Genomic DNA, 19,282 nt, shown 5'->3' on the forward strand with positions numbered 1-19,282 from the left:
GCCTCGGGCGGCGGCCCTGACCGGAACCGGAAGTGGACCCCGAGCCGGGAGGAGGAAGCAGCGTCGGACCCGTCAGCAGCCGGCGGTCTCGAGGGGCGGCGGCCGCGCTGCTCGCTGCTCGCCGGTCGGTCGGGCGGGCGGCCCCGGCGGCGCCATGAAGCTGTTCAGCCTGAGCGTCCTGTACAAAGGCGACCCCAAGGCGGTGCTGCTCAGCGCCGCCTACGACGTGTCGTCCTTCAGCTTCTTCCAGCGGACCAGGTGGGCGGGCCGCGGGGCGGGGGCCGGCGGCGGGGCGGGGGGCCGGGAGAGCCGGGCGTGGCCTTCTCCCTGGTCCGCGGACTGTGCTGAGCAGTCAGCCTCTGGCGGGATAGAGGCCATTCTAGAAAATACTCCTGAACTCAGTGTTTTTCAAATGTCCGCCCAATAAAAATTATAAGGGGCCTTTGAAAATGCAGGTCCCCCGGGTTCCCGTCCGGGTGTCTGGACTAGTAGGCCGAGGCCCGGAAATCTCTCGGTGGTTCTGGACCGGGCCCTGGGCGGCCAGGCCCCACTCGGCCACGTCTGGGAACCCGTGTGTCCCAGCCTCTCGGGGGAGAGGTGCTGGCGGACTCCTCCTTTCTAATTACCCAAGAAACCGGCCCGCCAGGACTCGGACCCAAACTGTGCGCCTCGTATGTTGGGCCCCTGGTACGAAAGGGTTCTCCACTGAGGACCTGGACGGAAGCGGGGGTTTGTGGGCTCTGAAGGGTTCTGGGCGCTTTATTGCACGAAGGTGGGTATTGGAAGTATGACAGACCCAGCCCACCCGTGGGAGGGTGGGGTGACCCAGGCACGGAAGGAGAGGGACCCCAGAGTCTGCCTGTGGTCCCTGCCGGGCCTGGTGCCGTCTGCCAGCTGGATTCTGTGTCTGCCGCTCCCGCGGAGCTGTTGGTTCTCGATGAGAGTGGCTTGCTGGCAGGGTCCCAGGATCTAAAACAGTTTCTGTTATTTTACTGACACTTGTTTTTCTTTGGGGTCAGTCTGCGGTATCGTCTCTGTGCGGCTGCTTCTCTGTGTCTGTGCCAGCCTGGCTCACTCCGATGCTTTTTCTTCTTCCCTGCGGGTTCCCGGGTAGGACTGACCCCTCAGGAGCTTGGGGTGCCCACACCCATTCAGGTGGTTAGCCCAACAGCAAAACTGCAGGGGTATTTCCAGCGACAGCACACATGCCATCTGGGCTCTGTTTTTCTCCTGAGGCCCCTCACTTGGTCCTTCCCGTCTCTCAATGGCCAGACCCCAAGCCTGAAACCTTCTAATAGTTTCCCCAGCTTTTTTTTTTTTTAAATCCTCACCCGAGGATACTATTCCATTGATTTCTAGAGACAGTGGAAGAGGGGTGAGAGGGAGAGAAACATGGATTGGTTGCCTCCCACACGAGCCCCCGACAGGGCTGGGGAACCTGCAGCCGAGGTACGTGCCCTTGACCGGGAATCGAACCTGAGACCCTTTGGTCTGCAGGCCAACGCTCTAACCATTGAGCAAAACCAGCCAGGGCAGTTTCCCAGCTTGTCTGGCCCTTGTTTGCAGGCTTTCACGATGAATGCAGTTCGGCCTCGTCTAAGTACAGTCCTGCTCTAAGCACTGTCTGTGGTCTTACCACAAGGATTTCTTATTTGGAGACTTCATCTGAGGATTGCAGTCATGTGTCACCTAACAACAGGGATACGTTGAGAAGTGTGTCATTACGTGATGTTGTCGTGCGAACATACAGGGTGCGCTTACACCTGGATGGTGCAGCCCGCTGCTCACCTGGGCTGCATGGCACAGCCTGTTACTGTGCTGGGTCCTGTAGGCGATGGTCACAGTGGTATTTGTGCACCTAAAGAGCTAGGTATGAAAAGATGCAGTGAAAACACAGTCTCAGAGGGAAGGCACCCTGCGCAGGGCTCTCACCAGGAGTGGAGCCGCGGGACTGGACGTTGCTCTGGGTGTGGTGGGGTGAGTAGTGAGTGAAGGTGAAGGCCAAGGACATGACTGGACACGGCTGTGGACTTTATACCCTGGACACCAAGGCTACACCAATTTATATTATTTTTTTTCTTCAATGATACATTAACTTTAGTTTACTATAACATTTTTACTTTATAAACTTAAAAAATTTTTTTTAAAAATCTCAGCTGAGGATAGTTTTCCATTGATTTTCAGAGAGAGTGGAGAGGGAGAGACAGAAGAGAGAGAACATCAATGATGAGAGAGAATCATTGATCGGCTACCTCCTGCACACTCCCTACTGGGGATCAAGCCTGCAACCCAGGCATGTGCCCTGACCGGGAATTGACCCATCACCACCTGGTGGTCAATGCTCAGCTACTGAGCCACGCCAGCCAGGCTGTTTCCCTACTTTTTAAGGAGCTTGTCGAGCCCTGCAAGTGCTTCTGCTAAGCCCTTCACTGTGAACTTTCCTGGAGGTTCTTGTGGGACCACTGTTGTATCTGCAGTCTGTCGTTGTCGTTGGCCAAAATCTCGTGTGTGGCCCCCGACAAGCTCCCCCTCCCTCTAAGCCTTTGTCCCAGCCATTTTCCATTTCCACATCCTGGCCCAGCTGCTGTCCTCCATGCCTTCCCGGGCTCATGCCATGGCCATAACTGGCTGTGCACCTGCCAAGCAGTTCTGGCCACTTGTGTTTTTCCAGAACAGGCTCTGTTTGTCCTCTTCCTGGAAGTGAGTGGGGCCTGGAGAACAGGCGCTGGCTTCTGCTTAGCTCCCGTGTCCCAGATCATGCTCTGACCAGGTTGTGAAATTGACCACAGCCCACAAGTCTGGATGGGGCTGTTGGGGTGAGCTGGGTAGCGAACAGAGGTGGTTTGAATAGCTGTGACGATTTGTGACACTCTGGACCTGTTCGTTTCAGAGAGTTTATTATTTGTCTGAGATTGGGGGGGAAGGAAGGAAACCAAGGAGCAATGTCTCCTGCGGACAAGGTGACGGGAATAGGTAATGTGTGTTGTTTCTTAGTGTTCAGGAATTCATGACCTTCACCAGCCAGCTGATTGTGGAGCGCTCGGCCAAAGGCAGCAGAGCTTCCGTCAAGGAGCAAGGTAAGAGGACCTTCCCCGTGCGTGTGCGCTGGCCTGGCTGCCATGCCTCAGGCAGCCTGCGCTGAGAACGCCCGGTCACCTCGAGGAGACGAGGCTGCCAGGACCCACCGCCACCCTGACCTCTCTTCCCTCCTCCTCCTCTTCCTTCTGCACACAGTTCTGTGCCCTGCGTGGGCGACTAGCTGCCTGGGTAAAGTCAGCCCCAGAGCTTGGACGTGCTTCCGATTAGGGCCCGTCTCTCGGAGCAGTAGCGATGCCTCCTCCCGAACGTGGGCCTCTCCGGAAAGGGTTTCCTGCCTGCCCTGTCCAGGGCTGCTGCCTCCTGTGTGCTTAGATGTGGACAGGGGGCGAGTGTCTGCAGGCACGTCCGGAGGGGTGCGCGAACTTCCGGCAGAAGCAAGGGCTGTTGCATGATGCTGGGACTGTGGGTCCCGGGTATGGGGTGCTATGTCCCGGGTGATGGTGCGGGCGGTGTCGGGGCTGTGTTCTGTGGGACCCTGTGTGCTCACCTCTGGTGGTGCGGTTGGATCCTGGGCATTTGAATATTCTCAATCCCCTCGGGGGGAACTTGGCCTTCTCAGCGTGGTACTCAGGGACACGTCCTCAGACCCTGACCCCACTTCTCTGTGGTGTGTGATTGTGCCCATATTGAGTCTCTTCCTTGGGGATGGCTGGCTGGAGCGTGTCGGTGTGAGCTCCTGTCCCTCTCATCGCTGCGGTCGCTCATCTCTGCCTGTTTCTGATTTCAGGGTTCACGGCTCCCCTCGCCTCTTTAATTGTTTTCCTTGTTTAGTTCTGAGTCTCCTGGCTGAGAGTCTTAAAGACAAGAAGGTTCTTCCTTGTCAGCTGCAGTCCTTCCGAGTGACAGGCGTTAATTCTGTGGGTTGTGAATGTCCGGCAGAGCCCTGTCCAGGCTGGCCTATTGCTACTTGGACACTCACAGTTCCCTGGAGACCCCAGCCTGCGTGGACCCCTCTCCTCGCTCCCTTCCTCCCCTCCCCAGAATGGAGCTGGCCGGACAGGACCAGAGAGCTGATTTCCTGACTTGGGGCCACTCTTACAGGTTTTTTAAAAAACGTGAGACTGCGTTGCTTGCCCAGGGTTTCCTCCATTCCGGAGCAGAGCCTTAGGGGGCTGCGTCTCCCCGAGACACTGCCAGGCTGGGCCGGAGCTCAAGGCTGTGCGTGGAAAGGTGGCTCAGACCCTGGTTTAGCACGCTGGGCCTCGGGGCCGTGCTGATGGCCATGCTCCCGCGAGCTGTGTCTTGCGTGTGTCCTGTCCCGTGTGCATCTAGTCCTGTATGCGACCCATTAGCCGGGTCTGCAGAGCGGCTTCGTTGATCCAAAGGCAGGAGCCCAGCAGGAAATGGGTTGACGGCTTGGGGTGGAGAGTCTGAGGCCCTCCTGTCCTCTGTGTGTCTCCTTAGAATACCTGTGCCACGTCTACGTGCGGAACGACAGTCTTGCGGGAGTGGTCATTGCTGACAGCGAGTACCCGTCCCGGGTGGCTTTCACCTTGCTGGAGAAGGTGAGTGTGGACTCGGCTGGACTGGACTTGGGTGGGCGAGTGGGACGGGCCGGTGACCACAGTGCCCGAGGCCTCGGGGTGGAGTAGTGTGTCCACAGTCAGCCGTGGTCAGCTTTCCCCTCGCCCTCCCCAGGCTCCTCCATGGCACCGATTCCTGCCCTGTGCCCAGGCTCGTGCCCCAGGCTGCCCACAGTCTCCGCCTCTCTTCTCTCTCCCTTGGGTCAGCTGTGGCTGTGCTCTCGCCTGTGTCACCCAACTCCAGCCCTGCCTCCCCTGCGCCCCTTCCCCGGCGTGGACTCAGCACCACGTGTTCTTCGGTTTCTTCACATGGGCTGATTACAGACTCCTTGAAGGCACTGCCGTGTCTTGTCCCCAGAGGACTGATACACTTAGGAGCACATGAAATTTGGTGGTGGCTTAAATCTTTCCGTTTTGAAGAATTGGTTGGAAAATTAGAGGAATAATTTTCCCTGATTCCTGGAAATTCATAACCTGGCAAAAATGGAATCTGTAGTTTAAAAGTCTAATAATTTCTTTTTATTGTTTAAAGTATTACAAATAGTAGTACATAGGTCTCCTTTTTCCCCCCATTGACCTTTCCCCGGCTTCCCTACCCCCTGGCACATGCCCTCGCCCCACCCCCCCAGTGTCTTGTGTCCATTGGTTATGCTTATATGCATGCAGACAAGTCCTTCGGTTGATCTCTTACCTCCCCCGCCCCTCCCCAGCCTTCCCGTTGTAATTTGACAGTCTGTTCGATGCTTCTCTGCCTCTGTATCTGTCTTTTTGTTCATCAGGTTATAATGTTCTTTTTTATCCATAAATGAGTGAGATCATTTGGTATTTTTCTTGCACTGATTGGCTTATTTCACTTAACATAATGCTCTCCAGTTCCATTCATGCTGCTGCAAATGGTAAGAATGCCTTTTTTTTTATAGCAGCGTAGTATTCCATTGTGTAGATGTACCATAGTTTTCTAACCCACTCATCTGCTGATGGGCATTTAGGCTGTTTCCAGATCTTAGCTATGGTAAATTGTGCTGCTATGAACATAGGGGTGCATATATCCTTTCTGATTGCTGTTTCTGTTTTCTTAGGATGTATTCCTAGAAGTGGTATTACTGGGTCAAAGGGGAGTTCTATTTTTAGTTTTTTAAGGAAACGCCATACTGTTCTCCACAGTGGCTGCACCAGTCTGCATTCCCACCAGCAGTGCACGAGGGTTCCTTTTCTCCGCATCCTTGCCAGCACTTGTGGTTTGTTGATTTGTTGATGATAGCCATTCTGACAGGTGTGAGGTGGTACCTCATTGTTGTTTTGATTTGCATCTCTCGGATGATTAGTGACTTTGAGAATGTTTTCGTATGTCTCTTGGCCTTCTGTATGTCCTCTTTCAAAAAGGGTCTATTTAGATCCTTTGCCCATTTTTTGATTGGATATCTTCCTTTTGTTAAGTTGTATGAGTTCCCTGTAAATGTTCCCGTATCAGAGATAACATTGGCAAATATGTTCTTCCATGCAGTGGGCTTTCTTGTTTTGTTGATGGTTTCCCTTGCTGTGCAGAAGCTTTTTATTTTGATGTCGTCCCATTTGTTTATTTTCTCCTTAGTCTCTCTTGCCCTAGAATCTGTGTCTGTAAAGATATTGCTACGACATATGACTGCAATTTTGCTGCCTATGGAGTCTTGTAGGATTTTTATTGTTTCCTGTCTTACATTCAAGTCCTTTAGCCATTTTGAGTTTGTTTTTGTTTATGGTGTAAGAAGTTTTTGATCTAGTTTCATTTTTTTGCATGTATCTGACCAAATTTCCCAGCACCATTTATTAAAAAGACTGTTTTGATTCCATTGTATGCTCTTGCCTCCTTTGTCACATATTAATTGAGTATAATGGCTTGGGTTGATATCTGGGTTCTCTGTTCTGTTCCATTGGTCTATATGTCTGTTCTTGTGCCAGTACCAGGCAGTTTTGAGAACCATGGCTTGGTAATATAGCTTGATGTCTGGTATTGTGATCCCTTCAACTTTGTTCTTCTTTCTCAGGATAGCTGTGACTATTCGGGGTCTTTTTTTATTCCAGATGAATTTTTGGAGAGTTTGTTCTAGATCTTTGAAATATGCCATTGGTATTTTAATAGGTATTGCATTGAATCTATAGATTGCTTTAGGTAGTATGGACATTTTAATGATGTTGATTCTACCAGCCCATGAACATGGTATGTTCTTCCATTTGTTCATGTCTTCCTCTATCTTCTTTTTCAATGTCCTGTAGTTTTCCGAGTACAGGTTTTTTACGTCCTTAGTTAAGTTTATTCCTAGGTATCTTAATTTTTTTGGTGCGATGGTAAATGGGATTTTTTTCATTTCTCTTTCTGTGAGTTCATTATTGGTGTATAAAAAGGCCATAGATTTCTGGATGTTAATTTTGTATCCTGCTACATTGCCAAATTCATTTCTTAGGTCTAGTTTTTTGATGGAGTCTTTGGGGGGGGGGGTTTCTATGTATAGTATGATGTCATCTGTGAATAAGGACAGTTTTATTTCTTTTCCAATTTGGATGCCTTTTATTTCTTCTTCTTGTCTGATTGCTATGGCTAGTACTTCTAGTACTATGTTGAACAGGAGTGGTGAAAGTGGGCATCCTTGTCTTGTTCCTGTTCTTAGGGGAAATGAGTTTAGTTTTTGCCCATTGAGTATGATGTTGGCTGTAGGTTTGTCATATAGGGCTTTTATTATGTTGAGGTATGATCCCTCTATTCCCACTTTGCTGAGAATTTTTATCAAGAATGGGTGTTGGATTTTGTCAAATGCTTTTTCTGCATCAATTGATATGATTATGTGATTTTTGTCTCTCAGTTTGTTTATGTGATGTATCACGTTTATTGATTTGTGTATATTGTACCATCCTTGCATCCCTGGAATAAATCCCACTTGGTCATGGTGTATGATCTTTCTAATGTATTGCTGAATCCGAGATGCTAGGATTTTGTTGAGGATTTTAGCACCTATGTTCATCAAGGATATTGGCCTAGAGTTCTCTTTTTTTGTGGTGTCTTTATCTGGTTTTGGTATTAGGGTGATGCTGGCTTCATAGAAAAAGCTTGGAAGTGTGCCTTCCTCTTGAATTTTTTGGAGTGGTCTGAGGAGGATAGGTTTTAGTTCTTCTTTGAATGCTTGGTAGAACTCTCCTGTAAAGCCGTCCAGACCAGGGCTTTGTTTGCTGGAAGAGTTTTGATCGCTGTTTCAATTTCTTTGGTAGTTATCGGCCTATTCAGGTTTTTTTTATTATTCTTGGTTGAGTTTTGGGAGCTTGTATTTTTCTAAGAATATGTCCATTTCATCTAGGTTGTCCATTTTGTTGGAATAGAGTTGTTCATAGTATTTTTTCATAATCGTTTGTATTTTTGTGGGATCGGTTATTACTTCACCTCTTTCATTTCTGATATTGTTTATTTGAGTCCTCTCTCTTTGCTTCTTGGTGAGCCTGGCTAGAGGTTCATCAATCTTGTTTATCCTTTCAAAGAACCAGCTCTTGGTTTTGTTGATCTTTTGTATTGTTGTTTTGTTTTGTTTTTTGTCTCTGTCGTTTATCTCCGCTCTGATCTTTATTATTTCCTTCCTTCAGCTTATGCTGGGCTTTTCTTGTTGCTCTCTTTCTAACTCTTTGAGTTGTAGGGTTAGATAATTTATTTCCATTGCTTCTTGTTTTTTGAGGTAGGCCTGTAGAGCTATGAACTTCCCTCTCAAGACTGCTTTCACTGTGTCCCATAGATTTTGGATTGTTGTGTTTTCATTGTCGTTTGTTGCCATGATGCTTTTTATTTCTTCTTTGATCTCTCTGGTAACCCAGTCATTGTTTAATAGCATGCTATTTAGCCTCCAGGTGTTTGATTTTTTTTATTGTAGTTGATTTCTAGTTTTTTTTATGCCACTGTGATCTGAGAAGATGCTTGATATGATTTCTATCTTCTTGAATTTGAAGAGACTTTGCCTGTATCCCAACATATGGTCTATCTTTGAAAATGACCCGTGTGCACTTGAGAAGAATGTATATTCTGTGGCTTTGGGGTGAAATGTTCTGAAGATGTCAATCCATCTGATCTAGTGTGTCATTTAGGATTGATATTTCTTTGCTGATTTTTTGTTTAGAGAATTTGTCCAGTGGTGATAGTGGGGTATTAAAGTTCCCTACTATGACTGTATTGCTGTCAATCTCTCCCTTGATATCCTCCAGGAGTTTTTTTATGTATTTGGGTGCTCCTGTACTGGCTGCATATATGTTTACCAGAGTTATATCTTCTTGTGGGATTGCTCCCTTTAGTATTATGAAGTGGCCTTCCTTGTCTCTTGTTATGTCCTTCACTTTGAGATCTAATTTGTCAGATATAAGTATTGCTACCCCAACATTTTTTTTTTTTTTTTTTCATTTCCATTCGCCTGAAATACCTTTTTCCATCCCTTCACCACCAGTCTGTGTGAGTCCTTTTTTTTGAGGTGGGTTTCCTGTAGACAGCAGATATATGGGTCATGTTTTCTTATCCAATCAGCTACCCTATGTCTTTTGATTGGGGCATTTAATCCATTTACATTTAAAGTTATTATTGATAGGTACTTGTTTGTCGCCATTTTTATTCTTTACCCCTCTGTTCCTTCTTTGCTTCCTATTTCTTCTTTTCACAGCAGACCCTTTAGCATTTCTTGCATTGCTGGTTTGGTGGTAATAAACTCCCTTAGTCCTTTTTTGACTGTGAAGCTCCTGATTTCACCCTCAATTTTGATTGATAGCCTTGCTGGGTACAGTATTCTTGGATTCAGACCCTTCCTTTGCATGGTTTTGTATATTTCATTCCATTCCCTTCTGGCCTGATGTGTTTCTGTTGAGAAATCAGTCACTAGTCTGATGAGGGATCTTTTGTAGGTAACTTTCTATCTCTCTCTGGCTGTTTTTAAGATTCTTACTTTGTCTTTGGTGTTTGCCAATTTAATTATAATGTGCCTTGATGTCGGTCTTTTGGGGTTCATTTTGTTTGGGACTCTGTGAGCTTCTGGAATTTGTGTGGGTTTTTTCTTCCCTATATCAGGGAAGTTTTCTGTTATTATTTCTTCAAACAGGTTTTCTGTTCCTTGCTCAGTTTTCTCTCCTTCTGGCACCCCTATTATGCAGATGTTGTTTCATTTCGTGTTGTCCCAAAGTTCCCTTAGGCTCTCCTGTTTTTTAAGCTTTTTTTCCTAGATGCTGCTTTGCTTGGGTATTTTTTTCTACCTTGTCTTCTAGCTCACTGATGCGGTCCTCTGCTTCTTCTAGTCTACTGTTGATGCTTCCTATTGAGTTCTTTATTGCAGCGATGTCATTTTTCATTTCTTCTTGGTTCTTCTTCATTTCCTCTTCGATCTTACACATATAGTTGAATTTGCCTTCCAACCTTTTCAGCAACCTCATGACCATTTCTCTGAATTCTTTCTCTGACATATTGCTTGCCTCCATTTCGTTTACTTCCTTTTCTGGTGATGTCTCCTTTCCTTTCGTATGCGGGCTGTTTCTTTGTTTTCCCATGATCTCTCCTCTCTGGGTGTCTGGTTATGTAGCTGTCTCTCTCCTGTGTTGACTTAAAGGCACAAAATATAACACAACAAGGCACAATGCACAAGGCACTGAACACAAATGTATTCACGATACTAATAACCCCAAATAAAGGTGACCACTGGAGAAAAGAGAATTAGGGGATAAAAAAAAAAAAAAGAGTGCAAAAATGATATTGAGAAAAGGAAAAAAAGTAAGAGAGAAAGGAAAGAGAATAAAAAAGGGTGAGGAAACAATATGGGGAGAAAACTCCAATAGAACAACCACTAATCCCCAAAAATGCAAACAACTAACACCCAGATATGAATGCAAACTACCAACAACAACTAATAACAAGCGAGGAAAGGAAAAACAGAAGCAAGAAAAATAGAAACAATCAAAAACAAAAAAAAACAATCTAATCAACAATCAAACTAACAACAACAATAGGACAGAGAGAAAGAAGGGCAAAACAAAACAAAAAACATAAATTAAAAAAACAAAAAAAACAAAAAAGGGAAGAGAGAAAAAAATTTGGATAGTGAAGAAAGAGAAGAGAGAAGTGTGTATGGACTTGGAGCAGGGGATTAGAAATTAGATATATAAGTAGGATGAATTTTTAACAGGGTAAAAAGAAGGAATAGGGAAAATCTAAAGCAGGAATAGGATACCGTATTTTCTGGCGTATAAGACGACTGGGCGTATAGAAGATTTTCCTGGGTTAAAAAGTCGTCTTATATGCTGGAAAATATGATAAGAGAAACAGGACAACAAAAGGGAAAAAGGCCGAAACCGGTGTGGCTCAGTGGATAGAGCTTCGGTCTGCGGACTGGGGGGTCCCCGGTTCGATTCCGGTCACGGGCGTGTGCATTGGTTGCGGGCACATCCCCGGTAGGGGGTGTGCGGGAGGCAGCTGGTCGATGTTTCTCTCTCATCAATGTTTCTGGCTCTCTGTCCCTCTCCTTTCCTCTCTGTAAAAAATCAATAAAATATATTTTTTTAAAAAAGGGAAAAAGTAAGGAAGAGAGTGATGGCATAAAGGTAAAGTTGAGATAGAGTCAAATGATGCTAACGGAAAAATGAAAATAGAATGTAGAACACTAATCACAAAATAAAATAAAGTAAAATAAAATAAAGAGAAAATAAAATGAAACTTAAGAGGTAAAATAATAGTAATAATACCGATTAAAAATAAAAATATAATAATTAAAAAGGTAAAATCAAGTGAGAAAAAAAAATTAGTTTCTTAAGTAAAAGATAAAAAATAAAAATGTGCAGTAGTGAAGGTCATTCACTTCCTCTCCTGTTCTGTTTGGAACGCCCGTTTCCTGTCAGGTAGTCAGGACAGGATGGAAGTTCTCTGCGTTCACAGCTCCTCTGTGTCGTACGCCACACTCTTGTTTTCAAGCAGGCTGTATTTCTTTGTTACTCAGCCTGCCTGTGGTTGTGTTTACACAAGAGTCAGTTTGTGATTCAACCCCTGGGTGGCAGTGTTTGTATTGACATCCGGGGCTATAAGTCCTCTCTAGCCAGTATTTAGAATTTGTGTTCACTGCTGCACTAAATACTGGTTTAGGGATATGGACTGCCCCAGAGCTGGTTTTCTGATCGTTTCTCCCCGCTCTGATCCCCAGGTTCCACAAAAACAGCTTTCCCCTGCAGTCTCTGAGAGTGTTTTTAATTGGGTGATCCTATGTACTTAGTAATCAAAAGCAAGGATTTAAAGAGAAAAAAGAGCCAGAGTAAGTTCTCGAACTCACTTTCTCGCCCCGGCACTGCGCGCACCTCTGCTCACATCTCTGTGCACGTCTTTCCCCCCTGGCACAGCGCAGCCGGTTTACGGGTAAAGCTTCAGGCTGCCTTTCTGTGCCCAGCCCAGCTATGGTTGATTTCTAGAGTTTCCTTCTGTCAGCAGCCCTGTGGACCCCCTTCCACATTCACGGACTACGCTGGCCCCGTCTGCGGAATTTGTGGGGCACAGACTTCTGAACCTCTAGATCCCGCTGTGTGTTTCTCCCTTCAGCCTGGATCGCAGACCTCACCTTTCTCCGGGCGAAATCGGACCTTTCCATGAGAAGGTGCAGAGCTTGTCCGAGTCTGTGTATTCGCTGCTTGAGACCCGGTGTTTGTGGGTTCGCAGCTGGTCCCTGGGTGTTGTGGTTGTAGGGTCCCGGGAGGTATCCTCTTCTTCCCGGTTGAAGGTGAGGCTAGGCTTCCAATCACAGCCACTCTCCCCTTCAAGATGGCGCGGTCTCTGCGGCAGAGCCGGCCGCTCCAGGAGAGATTTCAGCAGCAGTGGAGGCTGCCCGGTCAGGGGAGCCTGGTCCGGCAGTCCCCAGCAGTCCCTTGGAATATAGCTGTCCCTCACCCACAGGCAGACACTCCCCACATGTCCTTTCATTCTCTCACTATCTTGCAGCCTGCCTTCCCGCGGCAGCCATTTTTGATCTTCAGAATTCTAATGCTTGTGTCATTCACCAGCTGAGGTGTGTCTCGGGCTGGGCACACTGGATGTGGATGCCCAGAGGACTTGAGGAGGAGGAATTGCGCTTGGACTTGCCCTTGCCGTTGGCTGTCTGCCTCTGCCCTCCCGGGGTCCCGGGGGCCAGAGAGCCTCTTGGGGCCACGTCCTGCTGCTGTGGGCACGGCGAGCACAGGAGTGTCACTGAGCAACTTCGTCTTTCAGGTGCTGGACGATTTCTCCAAGCAGGTGGACAGGATCGACTGGCCGGTCGGATCCCCTGCTACCATCCACTACACAGCCCTGGATGGCTACCTTAGTACCTACCAGGTAGGGGCCCGGGGCCTCGGGAGCCTCCCAGCCTGACAGCTGGGCACAGTGACTTCCCGACAGCCTTGATGTCGGTCCCTGGGGGTCTCGGGGACTACACGAGGGCCTGGAACCTGGGCGCCGTGCAGGCTGCCGCTGCTGCCGTGGGCTCAAGTCGCCTGTGAGAGTGTGTCCAGCTGGCTGGGTTCTGAGCTTTGATTCTAGGTGGTCACTCCAGTCCTGACCTTGTTTTTATTTTCGGCTTTTCCTTAGAATCCCCGAGAAGCTGACCCCATGAGTAAAGTGCAGGCTGAACTCGATGAGACCAAGATCATTCTGGTAAGGAAGTCAGAGATGAGGGCTGCGGGGACCTGGGTAAAGGGCCACACTGCCTTACTTTCATCTGTACCTTAATCCAGTTAACTTTTTAAAAAAATATTTTTTATTGTTTGGGAGAGGGAGAGAGAGACAAACATCCGTGATGAGAGAGAATCATTGATTGGTTGCCTCCTGCACGCCCCACCCTGGGGATTGAGCCCACAACCTGGACATGTGCTCTGACCAGGAATTGAATCGTGACCTCCTAGTTCAGGCGTCCTCAAACTACGGCCCACGGGCCACATGCGGGTGTTTTTGCCATTTTGTTTTTTTACTTCAAAATAAGATATGTGCAGTGTGCCTAGGAATTTGCTCATAGTTTTTTTTAAACTATAGTCCGGCCCTCCAACTGTCTGAGGGACAGTGAACTGGCCCCCTGTTTAAAAAGTTTGAGGACCCCTGTCCTAGTTCATAGGCCGTCACTCAACCACTGAGCCATGCCAGTTGGGCAATTCAGTTAACTTTGGTGATGGGAATCTGAGTGACGAGGCCCAGGTGGAGATGGGAGCTTTCCACTCCTTCCTCACTCCGTGCCTTTTCACACGTGTGAAATTGGGCCCAGTGGGCCTGGCGGCTGCTCTGGCAATGGCCATGGGGCTGGGAGAGAGGGAGGGGGGCGGATGTGAGTGGGCAGTGGGGCTGTGGCCCTTTCCCCCCTTGGAGAGGGTCTGTGAACTTACAGGCCCCTCGAGGGAATCCGAACGGGCCCTGTCCAATGGGAGTCCATGTAGATGCACTAGCGACCTCTGCCTGCATGGCTGTCCACGCCTCTGCCGTGCAGAACTGAGACATGCTCTCTGCGCTAGGAGACCCTTCTAGGTTCCACAGGAAGGTCACAGGTCCTGGGGCATGCCCGTGTCGGACATGTGCTGGGTGCTCGTGTGGGGGAGGGCTCAGGGGACGTGCTTGCCCCTGAGGGGCTGGGTGAGGGCTGTGGCCGTTCGTGGTGAACGGGCAGAGCCTCCCTTCTGTCCTCCTGCAGCACAACACCATGGAGTCCCTGTTAGAGCGAGGCGAGAAGATAGACGACCTGGTGTCCAAGTCCGAAGTGCTGGGAATTCACTCTAAAGCCTTCTACAAAACAGTGAGTGCCTGGAGTCCTAGGCCTCTTGCCACGAGCAGGAAGCACACCCTTGTCGCGTGGGTGCTGCGGCAGTGAGCGAGCCGGGGCCTGTCCCCGTCTTCAGGCTGCCCTGCAGGGGGCGCAGGCGGTTTAGGCTCTGAGCCTAGGCTCACCCTTGCCTGCTGTCGGCCGAGCTGTGGGGTGCAGTGCCCCCAGGTTCTGACGCTGCCTGTTCGCAGGTTCCCTGCACAGAATCTCACTGAGCAGTGGGGCGAGTTCGCTTGTTCTCCACACACTGCTGCTTTCGTTTGTGTCTTGGGGGGAGCTGGCCTGTGGGGGTTGGGGTATCTGAAAAGGAAGCAAGAGAGGAGGTCACAGGGGCCCAGGACCTAAGGGGGAGCCACTCTGCTGTCTGGAGAAACTTCAGAGCTGCCAGCCTTGTTGGGTCGAGAGTGGGCGAGGGGGTCCTCAGCCAGCCAGTGCCCAGGCCCATTTTTGTGTCGGGCGCCTTCCTGGTGGCAGGGTGGGCGAGGAGGACATGGTTGTGACCTGTTTCCAGCTGCCGGGAGGCGGCAAGGACGGGCACCTCGTCCTTTCCCCTCAGTGCTCAGGGCTCCCTCCCTTTGTGTGCCCAGGCCGCCTCTTAGCCGCACTTCTGCTCCTCTGTCTCTTTCTAGGCCCGGAAGCAAAACTCGTGCTGTGCAGTCATGTGACCGTCGCCCGCAGGGCCCCCTTGCTGCAGTCCCCGTCATTCCATCAGAACCGTGGCTTCCGGAGACGCCTCGGCCACGGCCAGACCAGAGCACGGTCACCGTTCACTGGAGCTCCTGGAAGCGCCGAGGCAGCGGAGGGACCTGGGCTGGGGAATGTTCAAATTCATATTTCTGGTAATTTTTGAAAAGACAATTTGAGGTCCTCAGAGGTGTTTTGGGCCAAATGAAACCGTAAACACTCCATGACTCCTGCAGATGCCCCAGGGCTCTAGTCTAACCTGTCTGTTTTGGTCCTCAGCAGCCTTTGGGTTTTACTTGCACATCAACTGTGTTAACGCTTCAGTGCGGGGGTTCTCAATCCACAGGGCTAGGGGTGGCAGAGCGCACACTGGGTTCTCCTGGGAAAGCCGCCCAGGGTCACGGGGGTGGGGGCAAGCAGGGCCAGGAGGAGACAGCCCGTGGGATTCACAAGTTCTGAGCCACGGTTTGCATTTCTGCTGAGACTGACTTCCACTGACGCCATGGAGGTGGTGCAGGGGGCGGGGCACCTGTCTGACCTGCAGTTTGGCCTTGAACCTGGATCCCAGGCATGGGCCTCTGGCAGCAAAACTGTATAGGCAACCGCCTGGGCCTGCGTGTCTTAGCAAGTGGCCTTCCCGTGGCCACTGTTACTGGGCATCAAGAGCAGGTGCCAGCCAACCAAGGACCCAGCACCCCACTTGTCTGAGTGTGGCAGCCCCCCATCCCTCCTGACCCCCCAGCCCCCCATCCCTCCTGACCCCCCAGTCGCCCCATCCCTCGTGATCCCCCAGCCCCCCATCTCTCGTGATCCCCCAGCCCCCCATCCCTCCTGACCCCCCAGCCCCCCATCCCTCCTGACCCCCCAGCCCCCCATCCCTCCTGACCCTCAGCAGCAGGAAACCAGGCCGCACAGCAGCCAAGGCGATGGCCCAGTAGGGCCTGGGTCGTGCTGCCCTGTCCACACTGCCTCCTCGCTCTGCGTGCCACCTGTGGACGAGGCGCCCTTGCTGGGGTGGCGTCAGTGTGGTCTCACCGGGGGTCCTTCCTCGGGTGCTGGGTCTTGTCCGGCCCGAAGGTCCCACTCACCCAGCAGGAAGTGCCGCAGCCCCAAACCTCGCTTGGGCCAGAGGATGGGATCGGTGTGGCTCCTGAGCACCTGCCCCAACAGGTGCACCTGCCGGCTGCCTTTCCCCGGCACTGCTGGCCTCCCTGAGGTAGCTGTCTGTCCGTGTGACCTCTCCTGGACCCTGCCTTAGGGTGCAGGCCCATCCTATTCGTGGCCTCTGAGTTGGCTGTGACTCCACTTAGGACAGTTAGGTCATGGATGATGGGGAGGACCTGGGTGTGGGTGGATTTGGGAAGAGGGAGGGTGGCTGGCGGAGGCCCTGTGCCCGTGTGCTCCCTGTTCATGTCATCGGCTCAGAGTGTATTTTAATCGCTGCCTAACTTTTCTTGTGTTGTTTGAGAGATTCCTATCTGGATAAAGTTGTCTTTTGAAATTCCCAAAATGGTCCTGTGCTTTGTTTGAGCCGGGTGGCGGGGGGGGGGGGGGGGGCGTGAGGCCCTTCCTCAGTGTGTCCCCCTCTGTGCAGTGCACCCTCTGTTCTCTGCTCTGCAGGGGGAGGGCAGGGCCAGGCCTGGGGGTGGGGGCAGGGAGGTGGCATCTGCCTTAGCCCCAGGCGCAGGCTGTATCTCAGACCTGGCAGGAGCCAGGGGGGGCAGCAAGCAGACCAGACCCTGCAGGTTTCGGACATCCTTGTGGGTTGGGGAGCCAGCCTGGCCCTAGTGTAGGGCGTGGCCTCAGCAGCTGGTCCGTGGAGGTCGGTGGAGACTTGGCAGCCTGGTCCGTCCTGGCCCGGGACCCTGTGCTCAGCTTACCCTGCGTGGCCGTCCAAACCCACAGCAGCCCCGGCCCCTTCCTGTTGCAGCCGGGGGGGCTCCGCCCAAAGCAGGCGCGACAGGAAGGGCCTCCTGACCTCCCTCTGCTGTGGTGCCCGCCCTGCCCGCAGGCCTGCCGGCCGCTGGGATGCCATGTCCACCTCAGGCGCAGGAACTGGGGGGCCAGGCGGGAGGCTCCTCTGATTACAGCTGATAGGCCTGGGTCTAGGAGACACCGCCCGGCACCGCTCTGGCTCTGGCCTACATTCTCCACCCGCTCAGGTCCCCGAGTGCTGCCGGGGGAGCCCACGGCACCGACACTGATGCCAAGTGCCGCCTGGCCTGGGCCTGGCGAGACGTCTGCCCGGGGGGAAGCTGGAGGAGGTGGCCGAGGTGGTCCCTGGGTCCCTGCATTCTCAGCCTCAGGTTCACGAGGGCACTGAGGTCGAGGGTGGTTTTGAAGCCCTGTTTCTGTCCCAGAAAAGCACGCGGCACAGGCAGAGACAGGCAGCAGCAAGGCCTGGGGTCGGGGGTGAGGGAGGCCACTGCCTCCCCGTGAGCACGTCCGGAAGGGAGAAGGGAAAGGCCTGCAGCTGGACCCGAGGGCGGCCATGCACTCAGATGGCCTCAGGAGCTGGTGGTCAGTCAGGTCAGCAGCCATGCGGTCAGTGCCAACAGCCTCACAGGCCAGGGTGGTCATTCCTGAGGGAGGCCCAGCAGGCTTCGTGTCCTGGCTGCAGGATGCACTGGGTGACACCTTCCCCCTGAGGGCCAGGACCAGGCACAGAGGGTGGGCAGAGGCCTGGGGGTGTCCCGGGGTGTCATGCTGGGGCCGCTGCAGAGGGAGCCTGCTGGGGAGCGGCTAGCCCTGCCACCCAGTCCTTCCTCTCTCCCTCCGTCTGGGCACCTCAGACAGTCCTGTCCCCAGATCCTGCCAGGGGCTCTGGCCATCTGGACCTTGAGAAGCCTGCCTGTCTTCGCCTGCTGTTTCATCTTTGCCTCCCAGCAGCCACCGCTGTGGTGTCTGAACCGTGCAGGCCTGTGTGCTGTCCGCACAACCCAGGGTGTGGGCTCCCGCAAGCAGGCAGGATGGCCATGGACACCACATGCCCCAGCCCCTGTGGCCGGCGGTCAGCAAACCACCCCGGCGAGGTGACTGATGGAGGGAACGACTCAGCAGGTCAGTGGAGCCCGGCCCTGTGGCTCCTCCCACCCCAGACGCCACTGGGGTGACGAGAGAGGTTGGGGGTGTGGGGGGGTCAGGTATTGGAGCTGTGACCTGCGGCTGCAGAGGGGCCCCAGGCGGGCCGTCCACCCGGCCAGGCTCAGGAAGGTCTGGACACAGCCTCTACAGCCAGGCCCAGTGGGGCCCACAGAAGGGGCTGGGTGAGGGGTGGTGGGGTCCCAGCAGAAAGCACCGAGCTGCACGAGAAGCAGTTTGTCCTGTTTTCCTTTTATTTGCAGTTTCCCGAGACAGAACAAAATAATTTTTTGTACACTTACAAGGCTCAGAAAGAAAAGACAACGAAACTCAGCAAAAAGAGAAGAGGAAGGCCGACCCCTGCAGGGCGGGCCAGCGAGGCCACACCATGGACATCGAGCTGGAAGAGCGGGTGTGGCTTGCTTGTGGGGGTCATGCAAAAGAACTATCCCCCAGGAAAAAAACCCAAATTAACCCAGACAGGCAGCTCCATGGAGGAGGAGGAGGAGGAGTGGGAGGAGGCCCCAGGAGGCGAGTGGCCAGGCACACGCTGTCGGAGGCAAGCCCTGCCACTCACCGCCCATGCCCACAGGGCGGGCGGGTGTTTACCGTGTCCACGGTGGGGACCGCTGTCCTGAGCAGAGCTGTGGGTGGGCAGATGAGTGTCCACTCAGAGTGGCATGGACAGTCTCCGTGGAGACCAGGTCCTATGTCCTGTTCCCCATCCTATGCCCCTCCCTGGGGTTGATTTTGGGGGGAAGATAAAGAAAACCTTCGTTGAAAACAATGTGAATTGAAGAGTGCCTGGTGCTGGGGCGGGAGGAGCCCAGTCTCTGTGACCAGGCCTGGTCGGACCTGCCCCACCCCTGGCTGCCCTCTGCCGCCATCTGACCACGAGGCCGTCCCTGAGCCTCCAGGAAGTGAGCCCAGCCCCCTCCTCCCACTCAGGGTCCCCCCTGAAGCCTGGCAAGTGGCTGGCCTGCCCTGTGCTCCCCCAGAGCAACTGCCTCTGGCCTGGACCCTGCAGCAGCCTGGAGTCCGGGGAGCCGCGCCTCCTCTGACCCCTCCTTCCTGCATCAGGACCAAGCTCTGAGC

The 19,282-nt window shown here is 52.1% G+C and overlaps 1 protein-coding gene across 1 annotated transcript; it reads left to right on the top strand.

Annotated features, from left to right (window-relative positions):
* The first annotated feature begins 21 nt into the window (after window positions 1–21).
* YKT6 (YKT6 v-SNARE homolog) lies at window positions 22–16,616 on the top strand. The gene is made up of 7 exons (XM_008160628.3): window positions 22–258; window positions 2,995–3,077; window positions 4,504–4,604; window positions 12,850–12,954; window positions 13,207–13,272; window positions 14,294–14,395; window positions 15,052–16,616. The coding sequence occupies exons 1-7, from the start codon at window positions 155–157 to the stop codon at window positions 15,085–15,087; spliced, it is 597 nt and encodes a 198-aa protein (XP_008158850.3). The 5' UTR covers window positions 22–154; the 3' UTR covers window positions 15,088–16,616.
* The last annotated feature ends 2,666 nt before the right edge of the window (window positions 16,617–19,282 follow it).

The sequence above is a fragment of the Eptesicus fuscus genome, chromosome 14 (genome assembly GCF_027574615.1).
Source record: "Eptesicus fuscus isolate TK198812 chromosome 14, DD_ASM_mEF_20220401, whole genome shotgun sequence".
Classification (NCBI taxonomy): Eukaryota; Metazoa; Chordata; class Mammalia; order Chiroptera; family Vespertilionidae; genus Eptesicus; species Eptesicus fuscus.